Source organism: Anas acuta, chromosome 1 (assembly GCF_963932015.1).
Source record: "Anas acuta chromosome 1, bAnaAcu1.1, whole genome shotgun sequence".
Taxonomy (NCBI): Eukaryota; Metazoa; Chordata; class Aves; order Anseriformes; family Anatidae; genus Anas; species Anas acuta.
In genome coordinates, this window is record NC_088979.1 from 202592777 (window position 1) to 202615411 (window position 22635).

General features: G+C 38.4%; 1 protein-coding gene across 2 annotated transcripts in view; it reads right to left on the reverse strand.

Annotated features, from left to right (window-relative positions):
* The window catches only part of CHCHD3 (coiled-coil-helix-coiled-coil-helix domain containing 3), a 148044-nt gene that overhangs the window by 48132 nt on the left and 77277 nt on the right, over window positions 1–22635 (reverse strand). For both annotated transcript variants that reach the window (XM_068670113.1, XM_068670112.1), the window contains exon 5: window positions 6666–6749. In XM_068670113.1, the coding sequence (XP_068526214.1) occupies window positions 6666–6749 (84 nt within the window). The remainder of the gene's footprint in view (window positions 1–6665; window positions 6750–22635) is intronic.

Here is a 22635-nt window from a genome sequence, read left to right on the forward strand (position 1 = left end):
AAGCTCCATCCCCAAAATATAATGAAATTTGAAGAGAGAAATTTTCTAATATTGGCAACATGAAGCAAGATCACAGGTTGGGTTGACAGCTTTATTATGCTAAACTGACAAAAACATTACGCTTTGGTCAATACTAAGAAGGGGGGGGGATTCATGAGCTGTATGGAAATACAAAGCATCGGGAAACTATCACGAACTCCTACTTTTATCTCATTGGTGCAGCACATGAGCTCAGGCATAGGAAAGTCTCCCGGCCCAAGCACAAAATGAGAAATTAATGTACCTTGGTTCTACGCTCAAGTCTCCTGCTGCACTGATTCGGGCAAAACTGTAAGAACTCTCTGTTGCAGTTGAATATCCATTAAAAAAAAAAAAAAAGACACCAAAATCATTATTAATGAATTATATTATCTCTGCAGGGTTCTGGTATGATATACAGTACTATTCATCCAATGGAAGCCATAATATATTTTATTGATCTACCTGAAAAGTGTTTGGAAGTAAGTGTTGTTTGACCTTTTACTTTTCCCCTTATCCTTGCTGAAGTCGGTTGAGGAGACTGAACTCAAGTACAGCTGGTAGATCAATGTGATGCTTAGCTGGTTTTGATACACAGACCGAACCATCTACTCAGACAAACACCACTGAAAGCTTTTCCCAATACCTGCAGCTCTAAAAGAGAGACCCAGCTTGTAAGGTTTTGATAATTTTTACTAGGTTAAGTAAAAATATGGCTCTTTGAGGGGGAAGAAGAAGAAAAAAAAAAAGAAAAAAGGTTAAAATTAATTTTTGTTAAGCAATACAACATTGGTATGCCCACTGATTTTAAAGAGACCTGTTAACTGCCTTGCAACAAGTCTTTTCAGAAATACAGGAGTTTGGTTAGGTCAAAGCCAACACAGGCATTACTGGAAGCATTGGATTAAATACAGCAGAAGCAAGGAAAAGGCCAGGCATTTTCAACTGTACCACATTTACCAAATTCACAGAATCACAAAATCACCTCTCCAGAGAACCATGAAGCACCTCCACAGGGGCAAACTGTGAAGAAACTCTGCAAGCTGAGGAAGTCCTAAGAGATTCCTTTATGGAACATGCTCTCATAAAAAGTATTGGCATCCTACATCAAAGCTTCTACCAAGGAGGTTATTTTACTCATCTGTGGCAAGAAAGATGTCAATTACAATGCAAACATTAACAACAGTGGTTATTTATCTACATTATGTTTAGAACAAAAGTCTGTTGGGTCAGTACTTTGCATTCCAATGGACAATTTGGAAAAGCCTACCTGCGTGTCCAACAAAGAAAGCAGACTTTGCATTTAATCAACAAATACAACTTAGCAAGTCTGTCAGCAATGTGCTAGAGGTAATTCCATTTCTTCATGGGAACAATTGACAAAAGGTTTGCTGAGCTTTCTCTGTGCCTCCCCTAAGTGCTCAGTACCAGGTATCATCAGCCCAAACCTTTTTCTGCTTCAGATGCAGCCTGAAGTCTTCAAACACTGTACCTACATCACTGCTATTTGATTTTGAAAGACATGAAAGAATGCAGTACAAATGTGCGGAGTGTAAACATGTTTGCTCTGCTGAATACAAACTTCTAAACACAAGAGGTGAGAGCAGAATCAACTTCTGGTTATGAAATTTTTGCCGATGGAGGCATGCAAGATCCGAGAAAATAAACAGACTGATAACTTAAAACAAATAGAAACAAAAATGTTTAAACTGCTAAAATACATTGCAGGAAATTAAAATGTTTGGAGCTATTATACCGCTTTCTAACAGTCCCCCTCTGTTATCTACATCTTGCAAACCACAGTTTACAAAAAAAAAACAGAGTAAACAGATTCTGATTATTTAGTTGTTGAGACTTTGAAAAGGTAAACAAGATTCTGAAGCATCTGAACAAATGTGAAGCTCGCATTGTTTGCACCATAGCACTTATGTTCATTATAAACACATACAAAAAGCCAATACTTGGCTGTGAAGCTGAACTGTATGTTATCTCCTTTTCTGAGCACTGGGTCTATCACTGCAAAGCACACTGGTCCATTTTATGCCTTGAATAGAAAAAAAGGGAAGAGATCATTAAATTATAATTTTCCCTGCACAATTGGTATAAGCATTTCCTACCAACAGGATTAGCATGAACACAAGATCCCAGAATAAAGCTGCTCAGCAGTGAGGATGGCAGTTTAGTGTCTAGTAAATTTGATTTCACTGAAAATCCTGACACATCATAATAGCAAAATCCTATTTACTGTAGCAAGCAGGATGGATAATACTATTTAACACCTGGTATAGTATGTGCCATCAGCTCACAGCTTCGTGCTGTGTGCTCGTCTTACCTTAAGGTTAATGCTCCTTGACAGCCTACATGGTAAGTAGAATCCCCAAATTAAGTGCCGAACCTACGATTTGCAAATCCTTCCTCAAAAGTTAAGTCATGAAAAAAAAAAAAAAAATGGATGCAGATAAGAGGATCACATTTGCAGAACTTATGTCTGTATTCTGTATTCAGAGCCTTCTGATCTGGCAGGGAGCCTTGCATAGTGCAGGAGGCTCCCTCCACAACGGCCACCGAAGTCACCAAGGGGATGGACAGAAATTACAGAATCTGCAAGGAGGAACTATTGTGAGCAACGACCTGTTGAGTGCTAAACCTGGGGAGTATCCTACCATAATGCTGAAGCCTCCAAATGCTAACAGAATTATCTTATTTCCTTGCCCTGTATTCACGTTCACATGCATACTAACCCTAACCAATACTCACTCAAAGTGCTTCTAGGAAACTTGCAAGCACAGAAGCTTAGCTTGAGTGAGAAATATCCTTCCTAATATTGGGATACACATCTTGCTCATTCAGATAGATAAACTAAGTAGTTGTGTCATACAGCAGTCTATTAAAATTAATTTCCTTCTGCTCCTATGACTAGAGGCATGATTCTCCTAATGACGCATAATAGCATTATGAAGCAGTGTAACATGAAAATAGTTGGGTTTTGCTGAAGAAAGCTGGAATTAGAGAGTTGCATCGCTCTCGAGAAGCTGCACACAGTGTTGTGAATGCCTGCAAAATGCCAGAACTATAGGCAGAATGCATTTCCCATGCTTAAAAAAAATACTCTGAAGCAAAAGCAACCGGCTGAAGGAATGACAGGGTGTCAGCTGCTCTGCAGACAAAATTAATGCAACAGTTGATGTGGGCTGGAACCTACATATGACAGTGACACCAGGGATCCAAAGGTACTTATAAAGTCTACAGCCACTGGGGCTTGGAATTCACATGTAAAACAGTGACATAGTGGAAGGATGATGGACGTGGAGAAGCCGAACAGAGAAATGATGAACACAACAGGACAGAAATGTGTGAGAATGTGTGTGCTTGTGTGTGTGTGCACGTGCACTTGAGACAATGTTAGAGAAAGGCCACAGCATTGCTGTGCAGCTCGGTACCTTGAAGAATCGGAGACGTTAGTTTTCCTTTTTCTTCCTCCGCTATTTTAAAAGGAAAATTTAATGGCTTAAAATACCACTAAAGCGAGCTTATTATAGTAAAAAGCGAGCTTATTATAGTAAATAATTGAAATAATATAAAATACACACGCGAAACAGTTTGAACACTGCTATCTGACCCGCTGTTTATTTGCTTTAGTCAAGAAGCACCATTAGCCTAAAAGCAGACAACAAAGACCACAGAGAAATTTTTCTCAAAGCTTAACGTGTGAACTCTTAAATAACAGCTTTACACCCTAGTCAGATATACAGTATGAGAAGGTTATTCCTTAACTCCTTTGTGAAACTATCTCATTTTGTTTTGCTGCCGTGGAGCACCTAATAACTCACAGCTTATGTGCCATCTTTGACCTAGAAACACCAGCAGCTGTTAGGGGAATCGCTGGGTTTTGGGAAACTATCAAAAGGTTTTTAGCACATAAACCAAATTTATGAACAGATACTGCCCTGGAGAATAGAATTGTTTATGCTTTAGTATCACAGCTGTCACTTGTGCACAGTTATTTTGTCCTGTATTAATCCCCTGAAAAGGTTGAGCATCTTCACTCAGTCACTGAAATATTTTATAATTGACAGACTTCATCTGGCGCTGAATATGTATAATAATTTTCTCCATAAGGAGCACACTGTGCTGACACTAATCTGTTCTGTTGTCGTCTTCCTTTATTATCAATGTCTGCATTGTTTTTTCAGCCGCATTGAAGAACACAAATATGAAGCTTCTAATTGAAAAAAGCTAGGTAATCAAAAAGCCAATTAATCATACAGATGAGCTCTGACATTCAGTGATGCAACAGACAGAAATACCACATACGCGTAACTGAAGTATTTTTAAAGTGTGCTTATTTGATGTAAGAATGATCTGAGAATGTAATTAGCATTCTTTGTCACAGGTGACAGACCAATATTGCACATTTCCTCGTACTGACATTACTCCTCTAAACTCCACTTGCTGCACTCCCTCCTTACCTTCCGTTTGCATCTCCTCTCTGTTGAACCACATACTCTGCCTTCGCGTAGCTTTCACTGAAATAAGACGAGTTTAGGAACAAATATCCACCTGTTATTGTGCTCTGTAATTTCCAAAATGTTAGGCCTTTTTTTTTCTTGAAGCTCTATTTCCATCCCAATGCTCAAACTTCCAAATTACCTAAATGACAGCTGAAGGCACCAGCCTCAGTGAAGCCAGGATTGCAAACTACACGACCTCTCTCCTTTTGTAGGTTTTCATTCTGTAATCTCTGCATCTCTGAAAAAGTTCAAAGCCAGATGTGGAGCACAGAGTTCAGCTCCTCTCAGAGCTTGAAGAACTCTTTCTTGTGTAGAAGAGATATGCACATGTACTTTGAAAACAAACCTGATGACAACTTAGCAAAGCCAAGGTTCCTTGCCTGACAAATAAAGTGTCAGAAAGAAAAGACTACCCTTAATTACCACAGGAACTCAACTCTAAAGACAGAGCAAACGTCGTCCACAGAACAAGGCAGTCAATTCAGAACTGCCCGCTGTAGTCCTGGAGACTTCAAGTCCAAGAAGAAAAAGCAAAAGCTGGCAAAGATCACCTATTTCACATCCCCTGGGGGTCAACATTTCAGCAGTACTCAGCCACGGGTACCTCAGTTCATCACCTCATTTGTACGCAGCAATGATATATTCACATGCACATTAAAATAAAATTCCACACTGGACGTGGTCACTCAACAGTAGTAAGCGAAAGCACTGTACCAGCGACCTACTATAATATTAAAAATAGCTAAGATTAAAAGCCTTATTTGCTGCATATCACATTGAAAATGTAAAACAAAAGCTTTCCAGCAAAGAATCCGAGTTTATTATGTGTCCTTTGCCATCAGTTAATCCAGCACTACTTTAACAGTAAAATGGAAGAGCAATATATAGGTACAACCATGTCATGAAGACCCACCTTGGGTTAGTTACTGCAGAAGCTTTTGCCTCTAATACCAGCCCTTCACTAAAGAATAAGGAAGGTATTTTGTGGGGTTTTTGTCTGAAGGATCTTCATTTTAACTGTACAAATAACATACAGTTTTAGAATCATTAAAATAATTTAACCTCCTCCTTTCAAACTATTTTTCATTGCCAAGAACATGACCTCATTAATGTGATATTCAAAAAGGTTGATCAAAATAATGAGATGGTATCTGGTATGCCCTCCATTTAAAATATTAATTAAGATCAATTATACACACTGATAATTCATGCAACATGCTCTTCTTTCTAATCCAGGAAAATAAGGGGTTTTCTTCTCTCTATCCTGTTAAGCTGCATAAATGAATATATATCACATTAATACTGTTTTCAAAACTAACACAAAAAAAATTGAACAATAAATAAGCTCAGGCAGAAGTAAAGAGAAGGAGGCAAATGTATTCAGGCTGAAGGTTACAACAAACCTGGGATCTAGAGCATGATGGCAGTAACAATTAGTTTGAAAATAACATCCTATAAAATCGCACCCTATAAAGAATGCGAATGTTAACAGCAGTATGTTAGAGCACTTCTTATTAAATTCATTGTAAGCACTTCGCACAGCTTACCAAAATGTTTTATATAGTTTAGCCTACTGCTATAGTCAAGCCTACTGCCAACAAAAGAAGATGCAGAAGTGCTTTTTAAACATGTTGTAAACAACTTGCAGTTAATTTTAAACTTCTCACATGCAGGTAGGTTTGGAGGAACCACTAACTCTGCCCAACAAAAGCAGCTGTGGGCCACAACAAAAGCAGAAATTCAGTTTGTATCTTCACAGTTCACATGCAATTTTAAGATTGCCTGGTGATACTCATTCCCTTGCACTGGTTCTTCATCTGTACTGTTGTAAAAGTAATCTGGTTAGGTTTATTTCCCTATATATAACTATTGTGACAGATGAAATCTCGCTGCAAATGTGGGAACTTGGTAAAGAAAACAACATTCTCAACATTAAAGCCTCCATCTTGGCAATATTAAGCCAGAAATAGCAGCAGTTAATACCCAAAACAAAACAAATGAACAAAAAAAACAACCTCTGGCCAGTTTTATCTTTATCTCCTTAGAAAAGTCATCTTGTTTAACAATAAACATAACCAGAAAGTCAGTAGCAGAAATGAACGGAAACCTCTTCATTAAAAGGGAAGGAAGGCTTACCCTTTCTTCCAGTCGAGCCAGCTGCTCTTTGTAGTAGGCATCATGCTTCTTCAGTTCTCTGTCTTTCTCTTCCAGCTGCTTGGCCTAAAAAAAGAAATAGAGAGATAAAACTGGATCAAGAAAGAGCATCACTCACAAAGCAAAACATCTACTATAAATTGTACCAGTAAGGAATATACAGTGATTGAAAACTGCAGTCTATTAGTTTTTGCCAAACACTACATTAATAAGATGATGATTGCTGCATTGAAAATGTAAAGAGATTGTCTATTGTACTGTTTTTTCCTTCCCTCCTCAACAGCTGTGCCATGGTTTGTTCAAATGTACTTGGACACGTCACAAAGACAGAACCAAGCGTACCATGCTGGGATGAAATTTTTATTAACTTTGCAGATCGCTTCTAAACTTCGGGAAATGTACTCCAGATACTGCACAGAGTACATGAAGAGTTTGATTATTTAACTTGGTAAATTAATTGCTACTAGGTGGACATTCAGACAGAAGAACAGCCAAACTTGCATCTGTACATTTGTAGGCTGTGGTAAAAAGATAAATACATACATATATATACACACTTTTTTTTTTTTTTTTTTTTTTTTTTTAAGTATTCAGGGATACATTTAGTATGTGCTTAATTCTGAACACGTGAATGTTTGGAAGAACCAAATACTTACATATTTGCAAAAGCAAATCTAAAAAGTCCATCTAAAACTCTGCTGTCCTCTTTACTTAACAATTACTCTTCTGGAAACTCCTACATTGGCTGAAATATCCCAGTAGAGTAAGCTGAAACTCTATACTGTGGGGTTACTCATGTGCCCAGTCACTTAAAATAATAGAGGAGCATTGTGAATATCTGTCTTTTCATTACCATTATCACTCTGACTTGAGTATTCATGTAAGACACCTTGTTTTCAGCACTGCTGAGGAAGTCAACTTTTTTTTTTTTTTTTTTTTGCTTTTATCTGTAGTCTGTTCAAATATGTAGTACTATAGGGACCCATCATGAATTACAGAATACATTAAAACTACACACGTACACACCAAATACATACACATCTCAAGTATGAATGCAAACATGTTCCAGGTAAATAATGTTTAATAATAAAGCATGTTCACTGAATAAAAATTAACTATCAGTGGTCTTTACCACAATTGCCTACTCAAAATTAGTCATTTATCTCCAACATATTTTCACCCAGGTACTGATACTACAGAATTAGCTGCAAATAGCTCCCCTTTTTAGCAGCATCATGAAAAATGGGAAGTGTAAACTCTCACTACTAATGATGGCACTTCCAGTCATGCTCAAAGAAGCATGTCAGAAAACTTACTTATGCTACACATTTTGCTATGCTTGCTGTACAGATACAGGGCTTCTCTTTGTCAAGATTTGTTTCTGCAGACAGACAAAGGATAAAATAAAAACTTTGGGGTTTGGGTTAGTCCTAACTTAGAAACTTACCTTTTTTTCTATCTCCTGAAGCATGCAAAAAAAAATCAAAATGTTCAAGTTAAATTTATTATATAATGGTGAAGAGAAGGAATGCAGAAAAATACACGCCTGTCAGGCGTATCTGCAACGTAGAACAAGGCTAAAAACTACATGTAAGATGTCTTTTATATGCAACTTCACAAAAAAACATCCCTGCTCATTGGAAAAGTACACAGCCAAGTTGTAATGTTACTTGGATGAGTCAAACCTTGCTCTTCCTCCACCATCCTTTCTTCGTGGAGCACATGCTGCAGCCCTGACCACCATCATTTAAATCCTTTATTCACTACAGAAAACTGATTACAGGTTTTTCCAAAGCTGATTACGCTAAATATTCTACAATCTAACTACCACGCTTCATATTGATCACGGTTCTGCTTTTCCCAGATAATCCCTGTATCGCCTCTCAAACCTGCATCTTGCCCTGGTTCAGACAAGGAAACAACTGAAAATTCATTGCAGGTTGTGCATCCTCAAACCACCCCCTTCCAGATATTTAATCCTATGCTTCGATGCATCATCATGGTTACCCACACGCAATCGTTTTATGCATAACCACCTCATGATCCCTCAAATATCTGCAAACTCAAGAGCATGCCTTTTGTTCAAGCGCAGTTAAATAGGCCAGCGACAAAGAAATTGTAAAATTAATGTTCCGTTCCTCTCCCAAGAACTTCGTAAAGTTTTATGTATTAGAATTCAGAAGTGTTTCACACGATTCTATCGATGACCTGAAGCCAAGCAATAAAATTGACTTTGGAAAACCAGTAAGATATAATAGAAAAAGTGCAAGAGTGTCGTAATTTAATTCACGTGCCACATTTCCGACAATTCACAACAGCAGAAATGTTTGGAGTTTAAAAGCACAACAGGTCAAGGGTACACTGTAACGACCAAGGAAATGAAAAGGCCCTGTATTAGAAACCTGTCCTCTCCTCCTGGTCCAGCTGATCAATCAGAATCAATTCTCTCATCTCCCAGAAAGAAAACAATCGCAGGAGATTAACGGATCCTTCCTCTTGCAGATAAAGATGAGGAGTGAAAGAATGAGAGGCAATCTTCACAACTGCTGCAGACCGTTTTATGAAGCAGACAAATCCCACTAGGTTCAATCACAAAATCCAAACATCTTGAACAGCAATGATAAAAACATTGATTATGTTTAACATGCTGCCATCAGAGCAGAGCTAAAGACTGCACCATGCTACAGCTGCATTTCTAATTTATAGAAGCACTTCCAGCTCTTCTGCATAGTTTTTGCACCTTTCATAAAAGCAAAATTATGTTTTATCCACGTTACGTGGCTGCTATTTTCAACTCAATTCCCAATATTCTTTCTAAATGTTAGTCCTTGCAGTGCTGAGGGATTTAAGACCCACTCATCGTAGAAGTTTAAATCAGACTGGCTCCATCCACGTTAACCAGGGTTTAACGTTCAAAACTGTCACAGCTCCTATTGCTTTTCATACCTGAAAAGTGACCAAGTCAAACGCACATCTAGTCTATTAAAACAAACAAACAAACAAAAAAACACGTCAACATGCAATTTTTTTAATTTTACTTTTTATTAAAACTCTTTGCAGACAAGTTAGAGCTACCTTAGATCTTACCTCTGAAAGTGTTAGAAAACTATCAAGAAATTTCAATTGGACAAAGAAAAACTCTCAGCGACTGATGTCTAGGAAAATCACATTCCTAGAAAAACACCCCCAAAAGCCTTAATAGGACATCACAAGTTGCCCAAAGTGTTTATAAAACAGGAATATAGAGCATGGAAGCTGAGAAAGATGAAGAAAAAGAACTAACGAAAAGTTTCCAGATCACAGTATATCGGTCAGGACCTCTCTGTAACTGAGGAACTCAAACAGAACACATTCATATAAAATTTACTTTAAAAACTCCGGAATGCTGATTTTGACTAAATTACCATGAGACACGCTTGTAAAGTATGCTTCAGGTCTCACACCACAGACAAGCATGCTTAAACTGGATCATTTAAGAAACTCCATCTCCAAGTCATACCCTCACATTATCCTATTACATGGGTCAGCAGAAATAAAGGAAGGTAGAGAACGATGAAAAATGGATTAAACAGAATTAAAGCATCATGAAACATTCCTTATTTAAACAAAGTTTGAGTACATAGGTAAAAAGTAAAATTCTCTTTGAAAATACTGCTTTTCAGGTCCACATCTACTGATCTGTAATTTTATCTTGTACAGATACAATTAATTCTGAGACAGGTTTAAATCAGCAAAACTTTCTGGAAGACCTCCATGTGCCTCTGAGACAGAAGTCCTTCCACCTGCATCGATCCTACTGATCAAAAGCCATTCATAATAGAGAACTGGATTTTTTTTTATTATTTTTTAATTGTATCTGACCACTAAGTTTATATATGTGGAAGACAGGATGAGCAGGGGAACGAAAATAAAGTTTGTTCCCAAGACTTGTATCTGAATGCGAGTTTTTGCCCTGGCAAGTTCATTATTTTTCTTTTTTCCCCCAGGATAATCAGTGATCAAAACAGCTGAATTTTACTACACAAAAGGACACAGGGCCAAGCAGAAGAATATATTCACAGTGCTTTTTTTGCCCTGAACCTATCAGAGCTTTTATATCACTCAAAGTAGAAATACTAGATTGTAGGGACACAAAAAATACATTAAACCAAAGGTTTAGTTCTCTGTATTGTGAAAGTAACTGGAAAATTTGGTAGACCAGTAAGAAACTCAGTATAGAAGTGTCTTCCTTATAGCTAACACCCCTAGCATTTGTACAATAATGCAGACCGAGCAAAAAAAAACATAAATATTTATTTACGCACACATTTATACTGGAAACAACATAAATATGCCAACGGAAGAGAATTCACTGCAGAAATAAAAACTTGTAAGGTAATGTTGTATTTATGGGGCTGCAGTAACATGATCCCAGTGAATATCAATTAGCCGTAACAAAATAATTAACAGTAGCCATGTATTCAATTAGCTGAATGCTGCACTTTAGTTGTAAATGAGATATTGTAACAGGTTCATTGCTTCTTCGCAAAGTAGCTTTAATAAACAAAGCATTTACTTGGGTGTTATTTAGAAAAGAAATCTAGAAGGTCACCTTTCAGAAGCAGCCGCCTTCCCAAGATAATCCAAAATTAAAACAAAAATAAACAGATCACTAATATTAATTCTTTACTTTCATTTTAGAATTACTAGAAACTCGGACCAAGACTTAAAGCTGGATTTTCATTTTCAGAAGTAGCACCTGGATCTGGCACAGCACCAGGATGAGTCTGCCTCATCAGAGAAATGGATGCCTACAGAAAACTCCTGCACGTTGCCTTGTACACAGCCGCAGGGAAATTCAGTATACGCTCATCAGAGCGTTCACGTGACAAAGCCGAACCCTTCTCATGCTGGATATAAATACACGAAGTACAAAGACAGAGTCAGGCTCTGTTCAGTGGTGTCCAGGGCCAGGATAAGAGGCACTGAGCACAACCTGGAGCACAGGAGGTTCCCCCTGAACACTGAGAAGCACTTCTGTGCTGGACCAGTGGAACACTTGGCTAGATGTACAGACTGGGGGACAGGAGGCTGGAGAGAAGCCCCATGGAAAGGGATTTAGGGTTTCCAGGGGGGACACCTCACCCTGGGGTGCCTCAGGCACAGCATGGCCAGCTGGGCAAGGGGAGGGATTGTCCCGCTCTGTTCCAGGCTGGGGTGGCCTCTCCTCGAGCACTGTGTATGATTTTGGGTGCCACAATATAAGGACATAAAACTATTAAAAGTGTCCAAAGGAGGGCGATGAAGATGGTGCAGGGTCTAGAGGGGAGGACATATGAGGGGCTGAGTTTGTTCAGCCCCGAGCAGAGCAGGCCGAGGGGAGGCCTCATGGCGGCCTGCAGCTCCCTCACGAGGGGAGCGGAGGGGCAGGCGCTGAGCTCTGCTCTCTGGGGACAGCGACAGGACCCGAGGGGACGGCATGGAGCTGGGACAGGGGAGGGTCAGGCTGGGGGTTAGGGAAAGGGTCTGCACCCAGAGGTGGTCGGGCGCTGGGACAGGCCCCCCAGGGACATGGTCGCAGCACTGAGCCTGAGTTCAAGAAACATTTGGACACCTCTCTCAGACACAGGGTTTGGTTTTTGGGTGGTCCTGTGTAGAGACAGGAGTTGGACCCTCGTGGGTCCTTTCCCACTCAGGATAATCTAACAGGTTGCCCAGAGAGGTTGTGGTGTCTCCCCCTCAGAGATCTCCAAAAACCACCTGGACGTGGTCCTGGGCACCCTGCTCTGGGTGGCCCTGCTTAAGCAGTAGGGTTGGACCAGGTGACCTCCAAAAGCCCCTTCCAACCTCATCCACTGTGATTCTGTGGGTACAAAACATACACATTTGTTCTGTCCTTCATAGCACAAATAGGCAGCCGGTTGAAAACAAATGATTAACAGTTATTTTAAAAAAAGAATAAAGGAACCCATGTAGCTGCATGTGGCAAGGTTGGAGCTGTGTACAGCTTATTATTGCTTTTCTTTAAGAACCTTCAGCAGATAAAGCAATACCAGGTAGTTTAGGGGGGAAAGTTTATAGGCTGATCTCAAAATTAGCTCTTGAAGCACTCAGCAGTCCCAGGAAAAACAGCTGCCCCTCAGTGAGGGCTCCAAGCTCCAAATTCATTAACATCCATCGAGTTTACAGAAGAACACCCCTGAGATCGCTTCAGTTTGCATTTTTCAGTTAGAGAAGAATAATCTGCTTCAAAATAAGAGTTCAACACTAAATTTATAAGGCATCATCAGCAATCTGAAAGGGATGGAGTGATCTGCCTAGGTCTTGCCAAGCTGCTTCATGGTGATTTCCTCACCGCCACAATAAAAATGACAGAGGAAGGGGTAAGTGGATGACCAAGGGACCAGGTTTCCTACGTGACTTTCAAGGCTGCAAGTGGCTTTGGGTCCAAGGGCTGAAAGAGCACTCTGACTGTCAGAGCGAGTTTACAAGACTATGGGGATTTGCCCGATGAAATGCTAACTAAAAAAACGAGGGCTTTTTTTGCCACTGAATAATGGGAAAGGTCACAGAAAATATCTATAGACCTTCAGGCAGGTCTGTGTAGTTTGAAGAAAAGGTTAATGGATTAACAGGCAAAGAAAGCAGCGGTAGATGTCTGGCCTTCAGCAGCTCCAGAAGAGGAAGATCTGGCAGAAGAACTGCTGACAGGGCAGGGAGGGTATGATGCACCAGAACTGCAGGAGAACAGATCTCAAACGCCATTCCAAAAATCATCTTTCACATTTATGTAGTGAAAGACTTTGTTTTACAGTTAAAGTTTGTTGGACGAGTGTACCTGTGCATTAAAACAGGGTGTGAATTCATGAGCTCGTTGACACTAGTGTCACTTGTGCAGACTGTGACTGTCGTGTTGTAAAACAGCCATTCTGCTGGTGAAACAAGTATTCTGCTTCTGATGTCCATCAGGCTGTTCTGCAAAGAAACACTTTTGCAGTGGACTACATTCATCTATCATGAATAATCCCATGCATTCATATTTGCGCACTGATTAACATGAAAAGGATTAGTTACTTGTATTCATTAGTATGGTCAGCAAAACTACCATCTTCATTGACCACATAGAGCATCCTTTGAATTTGTTTTCTATTTCAACCTATATAGATATTTATAATATAAATAGTAATATACACACACACAGACAAGTATGCATACACACCATCCTGAATGGGCACTAGAAGTAAATTATCGATATTATTAGGAGTATATGCCTCTTCCTTATCCCCCCAAAAGAACTTATTTTGAAGATATCGCTATTCATAAAAATCATTCCTAACCACAAAAAAAAAAAGATCCAAACATCACTCACAAAAAAACCTATGCTAATTTCCACTTGTAAAGGTGGAAAATAGCTATGAATTAGAAAGAGCAGCAACAATAATGCATCATAAAACATATTCTTTGACAACTGTAATTAAAACAAGCTTTTGTAATTACCAGTAAATGTGCTACAGTACAGTTTCTAAAAATAATGAAGTCCTAAAAGAACGAGTAGTAGAAAAGATCACTCTGAGAGGAGGCTAATGGAGAAAATTAAAAAATTGAATTTATGAACAAGTTAGGATCTAGTCTATACAGGACACATGACATTAAGCTTCATTTACTAAATCTCGTTATAAACCAATGGAGTTAAAAAAAAAAAGCAACAAAACAGGATGATTTAGGAAGAGTAGACACATACAGCTTAGGTTCTCAGTCGGATCAGAGGAGAACCCTCATTGGAAGGCCACATACTACATGCTCCTGACCAGCAATGGATCCTCTAAGAGACCAGACTGAGCTTCTCGGGGCTGCACCCAGTTGGGTTTTGAAAATCCCAAAGTGTGGAGACTGCACAGCCCGATCTTCATCGTGCCTTCATCCACAAGGTCTCTGTACAGACCTGTTCACAGAGGAGATGGAGCAACAGCATAGATAGGGTTTGAGTCAGCAATCACTTGAGAGACTTCAGGTTTCTTCCTGCCTCAATTATGTTATGATTCTGTCCCCAAAACGAGAGGCAGAATGGTCATACAATTGTACCAAGCTACCATGAAATGAACAACACGAGGACTAAAGAAAACCTGCACTCATCACCAGACTCTCTTCCTCACTGGATAAACCATCTGGCTTGTTCAGCGTGAAATCAACATGGTTTGAAGATTTTACTTCCTCGAAAATGAAAATTAAAATACATTAACGACTATTACATTCATTAGCAATATGCAGAAAAGCCTCATGTTTCCATCCAATCATAGTTCAAAGAAACAACAGACACCAAGCAAATCTGTATTGCATATATGCATGCCAGCGGGAATAAAAGAAAAGCATGACTTATTTCCAAAACTGTATACATTCTTTTCATTTAACTAATACAGTCCAAAAAGATCAAATATATCAAAGACTATCTGTACTGCTGCCAGGTATTTGTAGTAATTCAAATAATGTCTATAACCTTTTCTGACAGCTTCTGATGTTTCAGTCATATGTCAAACATTTACAGTTTCCACTAATCTTAAAGAAGCAGTCATCGACTGTTCCATATGTGCCAAACTGGATTTCTCTACATAAAAATGGAGCAAGAGAACTGTTATTCTGTAAAATTCAGAAAGAAAAACTGTCAGTAAACTGATTTAGGACTATGTTCTACTTCCAGCTGTGCTATCATATCACTATTCTAGTCGTTCCTAACTTTTCTGTTTTTCACTTAATTTTTTTTATTTTTATTTTTACTGTGTTCTAAATTGATCTGACAATAATTTACAGAAGCACTTTGAAATTCCTCGATGAAACGAACAGCAGAAAGACAAAGAAAAGGTAAAAAGAAGCACTGAAAATTTGATGTACTGTAAAACAATACAGCACATAAGACAAAGGAAGGCACAAGGAACCACAACCCTTTCAGAAGATATTCTCACACTTGACCATAGTCCACAACCAAGTTAATAACAAACCTGCATCTCAGTTACCTAATAGCTAACTATTTAGTCTAGAGGTAATTTTGACATCTTTTAAGCTGTCCATCTAGGAAGTTTTATTCTTGCTTCAGCATCTTTTGCCAGCACTTTCATATTATGTTATTATATTTTTGAAGCTTTATAAACTGAAGATTCAGTAGAGTGAAGGCAAACAGTGAAATAATTCTCATAGGCACTGCACTAATATAAGCAACGAAAACTCAACATCTCATTGAAGCCCACTTCAAAGTCAATCTCATCTGAAATCCCACAAAAAATTTACTCTCTATCCTCTATATATGAGGTCCAGAAGCATCAGGGAACACACGTTCCCTGGCATTATTTTCCATCTGCAAATATCCTACTTCTTGTATCAAATAATCGAAACTATATCTAAATTGATGTAATTTCCTTCAAAAAGAGGATGCATCATTGGAACTGGCTGCTTGGTCTGTTATTCTGTTAACCAGTTTCCTTTAAAAGCAAACAGTGATGATGCCCACGAAGGTAAACACATTTTTGAATACAAAATAAGAGTACAATTAGTTCTTCCCAGCTATTCAAGTTATTGATTTCTGCTTAAGACACAAAAGCACTTGTAGCTTGTAACTACTTCAGGTGTTTCTCAATTTGAAAAATACAATATAAGCAGTACCTTCATTTTTTGATATTCAAGTAGCTACCATTTAAAATATGTTTATGACAATGGATTATCTGTATCTTCTGGAAATTAGATCTTGTTATACTGAACTTTTCTCTTTAGTAATAAACAAACCATCAAAATGCATTGTCTCTCTTTCAAATAATTCAGCCATACTGTCTGCCATTATCTTGAAACAGAGACTTTCTTAATCAGCTTGATAGAAAAAAAGAGCTGCTATCTGTAGATAATTTAAAATAGAAGTTGCAACTCAACAACCAGCTGATCTTTTAAATGGTGCACATGAATTAATACCTAATATTTCACTGTTACAGATTAATTTATTGTCAGGATTGCCAAAGGAACATCAGTTTGGTCAGTTTGGTGAAAGCTTTCACAAAAGAACTTTTCCCATCAATAAACATAAAAAAATGTCATGGTGAAGAAAGTATTTACAGCTAGTCGGTATGCTGTATATAACAAGGCTATACAAAATGTTATCCCATTGAATACATCATTGCTTTTTAGCTCTTCTGTTTCATTCCTTGTAACACTTCAAAAACTCAATGTAAGCAAATTATAATACTGTTCCATCAATCTCTTCATCATCTCTCTGAAGTATTCATTTAAGGTTGAAAATCCTATGTGATAAGAAAAGTTACCTGTTTAAAACATTAAATATAAACTAACATTCAGAACAGCCAAAAAGCAAAATCGTGGGAAATGGGGAGGAAAAGCAGAAAGCGTATTTATACACAGCAAGAATGAATGTTTATTTTTCCTTTAATTAGCAAATGACAATCCCGGTCTTTAAGAATTTTCTTTCAAGTTTTAGCAAATTATTCTGAAACAAGACCACAAGAGAATCACTGCCCTGAGTAGAATACCTCTGAAACCAGCAGGGATTGATTTATACATCGATTATTGGTGAGCATCTTCCTTTTGTAAAATCCTATAACATGTGCCATCGAATTTCTGTGTCCAACTTCCATTCACTGCACTTCTATTTCACATCTCATTCGATTACGAAGTCTCCAGGGCAGATCCTGGAACGCACTACGTACCTGTGCAATGTTTAACATAATTAGACTTCAAACTCTGCTGGTGGTATTATTCTATCAGAAATAACAAATATTCTAAGCACAGAAAAACTATAGCATGCATTTTTTAAATTGTAGAAAAAGCACAATTAACGCAAGACAGTAAGGAAGACAAACACTTGATTTGTGTAAAGAGCATGCTGGAAAAACAAATTAAAAGAATTTAGGTTTGTTTGTTTAAATTATTTATTTTAAAGCCCTGCCCAGTTCTAAGTATGCCAGTAACATGGGACAGAGCAACTAAAAAAACTTATGCACACCAATAACTAATTGGAGGCAGTAAATATAGTTAAAAGATGGTCTGATGGTAACATTTGTATTCCTTATCTTATTTTGACTTCTTTGTCATGTCAATTTGTTGACAGAACATTTAGAGAGAGAGAAACATACCATGGCAGAGACTGGCTGTTACAAAAACATGGTGCTACATTTTACTGTATTTTTTTTTGGCAGCAAGAAAGCATAAAACCGTTGACTAATGGGTTATTCAAAAATAATTCAGCAATATCTTACAGGAAAAAAAAAAAAAGAAAACCAAATAACCATAAAATCCAATGAAATTCTAAGGGCTCAGTGAAAATTAGCGTATAAAAATAACCAGAAAGACCAAACCCAAGATGATGTGGTCAGTGTCCCACGGTTCAGGCAGTTTACAATTCAGATGACTTCAGTCATCTAGAAAAAATGCTACATGGAGACAACCAGAGCTAGAGACCATTTTGTGTTATTAGAGACCAGAGAAGACCATGTAGAACAAACCCAAAGCTATTTAAGTTACAAGGAACAGGCAGCCTGAAGAAAGGGGAGATCCAATGAGGACGAACAGAAAACGATACAGCTTGGAAGCAAAAGCCTGTACGAGCCACGTGAAGCATTTTTAATCTGATTGCAAACCCCAAGAGAAAGGCTTTATATTCCTGCAGGCAAGCCAATAAAAACTTGTCCGGTGCGTAACAATAGCAGAGCTAGGGCAGAAAGAGGTTTATGAACGGAGGAGGAAAGAAGACAGCACCACACTGCGATCGCATTATTTGATGTAGACTAAAAGGACATCCACAGCCCTGGTCACTACACCCAGAAGATTCAGAGGAGTAAGAAACTGGAGACGTCTAAATACCAAAACCACCAGAAGTGCCTCTTGTGCGTAGAAAGGTGCACGATAGAGGTATACAAAATAATGAGTTGTTAAGAGAAGGTAAGTCAGGCTCTCTCATTTACTCCTTCTCAGCATACCAGACTGAGGAGATACTCAGTGAACAGTGAAATTGAAAAGCAACAAATTTGGAACCAATTAAATGCATAATTAACCTGCAGAACTCATTGCCACAAGTTATCGGTGAAGCCAATCGCTTAGCGAAATCCAGAAAAAGTTGAGATGTTTGTATTAACTCTGAGAACATCCACACTTATACCTATGATGTAGCTGAGACTGGATTCCTCCGAGGGCTCTAAACCTCATCATTTTGAGAACAATTAAAAATATTGAAGTCTGTCAAGCATGAATTGTAAGAGATTAGGAGGAAACTCCCTGTCCGTTTCATACTCCCTGGATGCTACAAAGTTCCTCCAGACAATTACACCTGTCCCTGTTGCGTATGACAAAAAAACATTATTTGCGTCCAAAAGTTCGGCCACTTCAGTCACAGCTGCTGTCAGCCCATATTTACAAAACCAAATAGATAAAAAAGCCTGAAATACACATTACTAACTTTTTTTCTTCTTCTTTCAGGATAACAACCTATCTAGGGATTAGGCAAATCCATCCATAAAGCTCCAGGAAGTCTTCTTGCAGAGCTGCCTCTCATCTGTGCGTTAGTAAGGGCTAAGATGCTACAAGGAGCCAACCTGAAATGAAACTCAAGGTATAAAGCAACACGAAATATCTCATCAGCAGGAAACAAATAGCTCACAAGTAAATTTAAATACTGCTGAAACCAGAATGCCAAACTGGTTCACGTGGCTTTTGCAGAGAGAAGGACTGCAGAGTTTCTCAGCTCAGCGGATTTCTACCATTAGCCTTATTGTTCTTAAGACAGAGAAATGCACACAGCAAAAAGCACAATTTTCCAGACTGGAGAAGAGCAAAAGTGCTGAGAAACACAATGAAGACAAGGACAGTGAGTCCGTGCTCGGAGTTCACCAATACTGATGGTTCCTCTAGCTTCCTCCTCCTCATCTCTGTTCTCTCCCTTTCTTCTTTTCACCTCCCCAAACTCAAAATGAAAAAAGCAAAATTGTCACAGCCATAGTTTCCATTCTTCTTCGACCCTTCTGCCTAAACAACTATCTATGGCGAGCATAAATTAGGCCTGTAATTTCAATAGAAATAGTAATGAGTCAATCACTTGAAAATCAAATATTATCACCGTAAGGGCTGCGTAGGAATGGATGAGAATGTCTCATTATGACCCACCACTAGAGAAACTATTAATTACGATGTTGGTTTTTCTTATCGTTTATTGCTGTATCCCAAATAGAGCAGCTCAACCTTAGACATCGATTAGGATTCTGCTGCGTTCAGCACTGCACAAATGCAGTATGGACAATTAGTGGAAGGAAGAACACCTGCAAGACTTAATGTAATATATATTCAAAAGATAAGAGGGTAAAAAAAATATATACTGCAGACAATAATTAACATCCAATAAGCCATTCCTTGAGGTATTTCAGGAATTCTTCCATTCTTGAGAACATTCATGCTAGAAGGCATAATAACAATTAAGCTAAACTTGTGCTCCCTCTTATTATAATTTCCAATGCTGTAAATGTTTTTAGTGATCAGAACCATCCTGACATTTACCACTTTTTGTTTGCTTATAGTTTTAAGCAGAAGAGAATTAGAACTCCAATGCAAACAGCTTCTGGCTCAAGGGCACCCTGAATAAATGACGTCTAACACAGCGCCCTGCACGTCAAGTAACGTGACCCTAAAACGGAGCAAGCATGGTCCTGGGGTGCAGATGCAAGAGTTACACCCTGAGCTTGACTGCCTGTGCAACCTCAGGAAGAGTTTCTTTCCTCCTGGGTATCGGTGATGCTCGCAAGAACTCCAGGGCTGTCTGTACAGCGCTCAGAGAATCTACAATCCATACATTTTGATAAAGGAATACTATTATTTTAACATGACCGTTTTATGTTGTGGGTGAGCAAGTCTGCGAGTGAAAGCAAGCACTTAAAAGTGCTTTACAGAAAAGTGATTTCATCCCAGTCAATAGACTGCTTCAGGAAAATATAAGCTGTCAAGTACTTTTATAATAATGGACAAAAAACCTCCCGCATTTTGGGAGTTGCTAAAACATGTCAATTTTACACAATCTTTTGTGTACTGCCCAACATTTAGAGTGCTAGAAAGCAAAGCTCTTCTCTGAATTTGTGAAGTGTTTTTTTTTTTACCACGCACTTAAACCTTATTTGTCATGCAATACAGACTGTTCTAGGCCACAGAGAGAATTAGTGCTTAATTTTCTAAACGTGGAGAGACATACCAACTACTTGCAGAAGTAATGTCTCCAGTATTTGCATGAAATTGAGAATAGCAAGGAATTGTTTAAATTAGATTAATTCAGCAATGGTAGAAAAGTAGCGACTTTTCTCTGTCCTTAGAAGAGGAGGAAAAAAAGATTCTGCAGAACAAAACATGACTGATCATAAACAGGCAAAGATTAATAAAATGTTAATTCATCCCTTGTAACACAGAGTACATGACACCCAGTTTCAGGTTACTAAATAGGGTACGGCCCGACCCTGCAGTGAAACAAAAAGAAAACTTATTTTATCCACTTTTTTTTGTCCTCGCATTGTCTTAAGAATTGCATGGCAGATCAGGTTTCAGAGATAAACAACATAAGAGATAAATATAATTGACTTTCTGTACACTCTTCTTGGAATATTTTTGGAATTCTTCCCCATTCATGAGTGCAAGCATCTACAGCCACACTAAACACTAAAGAGATTCTCCGTTTTAAATTTTGGATGTAGAAGAACACACAATATAGGTTAAGAAATACCTATTTTCAAAAAGCAATTATTAAAAAAAGAAAAATATTGCATCAGAAAAAGAAGAAATCATCATTGTAACTGCAAGTGTCTGCAAGATACCGGATAGCAGCACAGCTATTTAAGCCGTACCTAGTGTTCTACCTTTATTTAACACTGATACATGTGAAAAGAGAAGCTAAAGAACTGAATTTCTAACAGAAATCACATCTTTCTCACAACAGATCTCATTGTGTGAGAATCTTGGAACATTCACAAAATAGGTAAAAATTATTCATATGAGAGAAAAATACTCACAGGCACCCTTTGGTACATGCATCACCATATAGTATGACCCTGTTACATTTTAAAGTCTTAAGGAGGTGAGGTCAAATCAGTTTTTGAGACAACCCAGGAAAAGTTCATGTTGACCACTTCAGCAAACGGTATGGTTATATTTAACCTATTACTGAATTTCTGCCTCCAGAAGTTGTTACAGCAATGCAAGACTGTTTTTAAATGGGACATAACACCTCCCATAAGAAAAATGTCTGAAGGGCTCCTGTAAAAAGCGGGTTCCCCCATTACCCTAACTGCCCATCAGCTTTGTTAACTGCAACCTACCTTTCCAAACGCAGTAGGCAGTCTCAGGCAATGACAATTTTTCACTTCTTTCTTTTATGCTACTGAGCATTATTAGCCGTCTGCCACGTTCTACGTTCGCAGCCCGATTTATAGGTGGAGGAAGCAATAGATTTACATGCCGAAGTTAAAATGTATTCGGGCACTGAAACCCTGACAAGGTAACCGTGGAAGAAGCACAAACGTTATTACCGGTGGTGACATACAGCCCCGGCCCAGCTCAGACACACTCCAGAGGAGAGGTGGAACAGATGAGCGTGAATCTCCATTACGCAGAGTACCAGCACGGATACATAAATTCTGCTCCTATAAACTAAAATTAAAGAGAGTCTTATTTGCTTTTATGAAATCTTCATCTGTAACACACAGCAAGCAGTATTTTTTTTTTTAATGGTGGGGAAATGGCCTCATATCTCCTCTTACTTAAGCGGAGTCAGTAAAAAAAGAAAAAAAGGCCTAAGCAGTTTTCTCAGGAATTTAAGCTGTAAGGTTTTACTACTGTAATAAAAAAATAACCTAATATTAAGACAAACCTGACATTTTTTTCAGTTCTGTAACAAAAACACCTAAACACACACAGTCCATGGCCCGTGCAAGCTGAGCTGCTTCATCAACCAAGA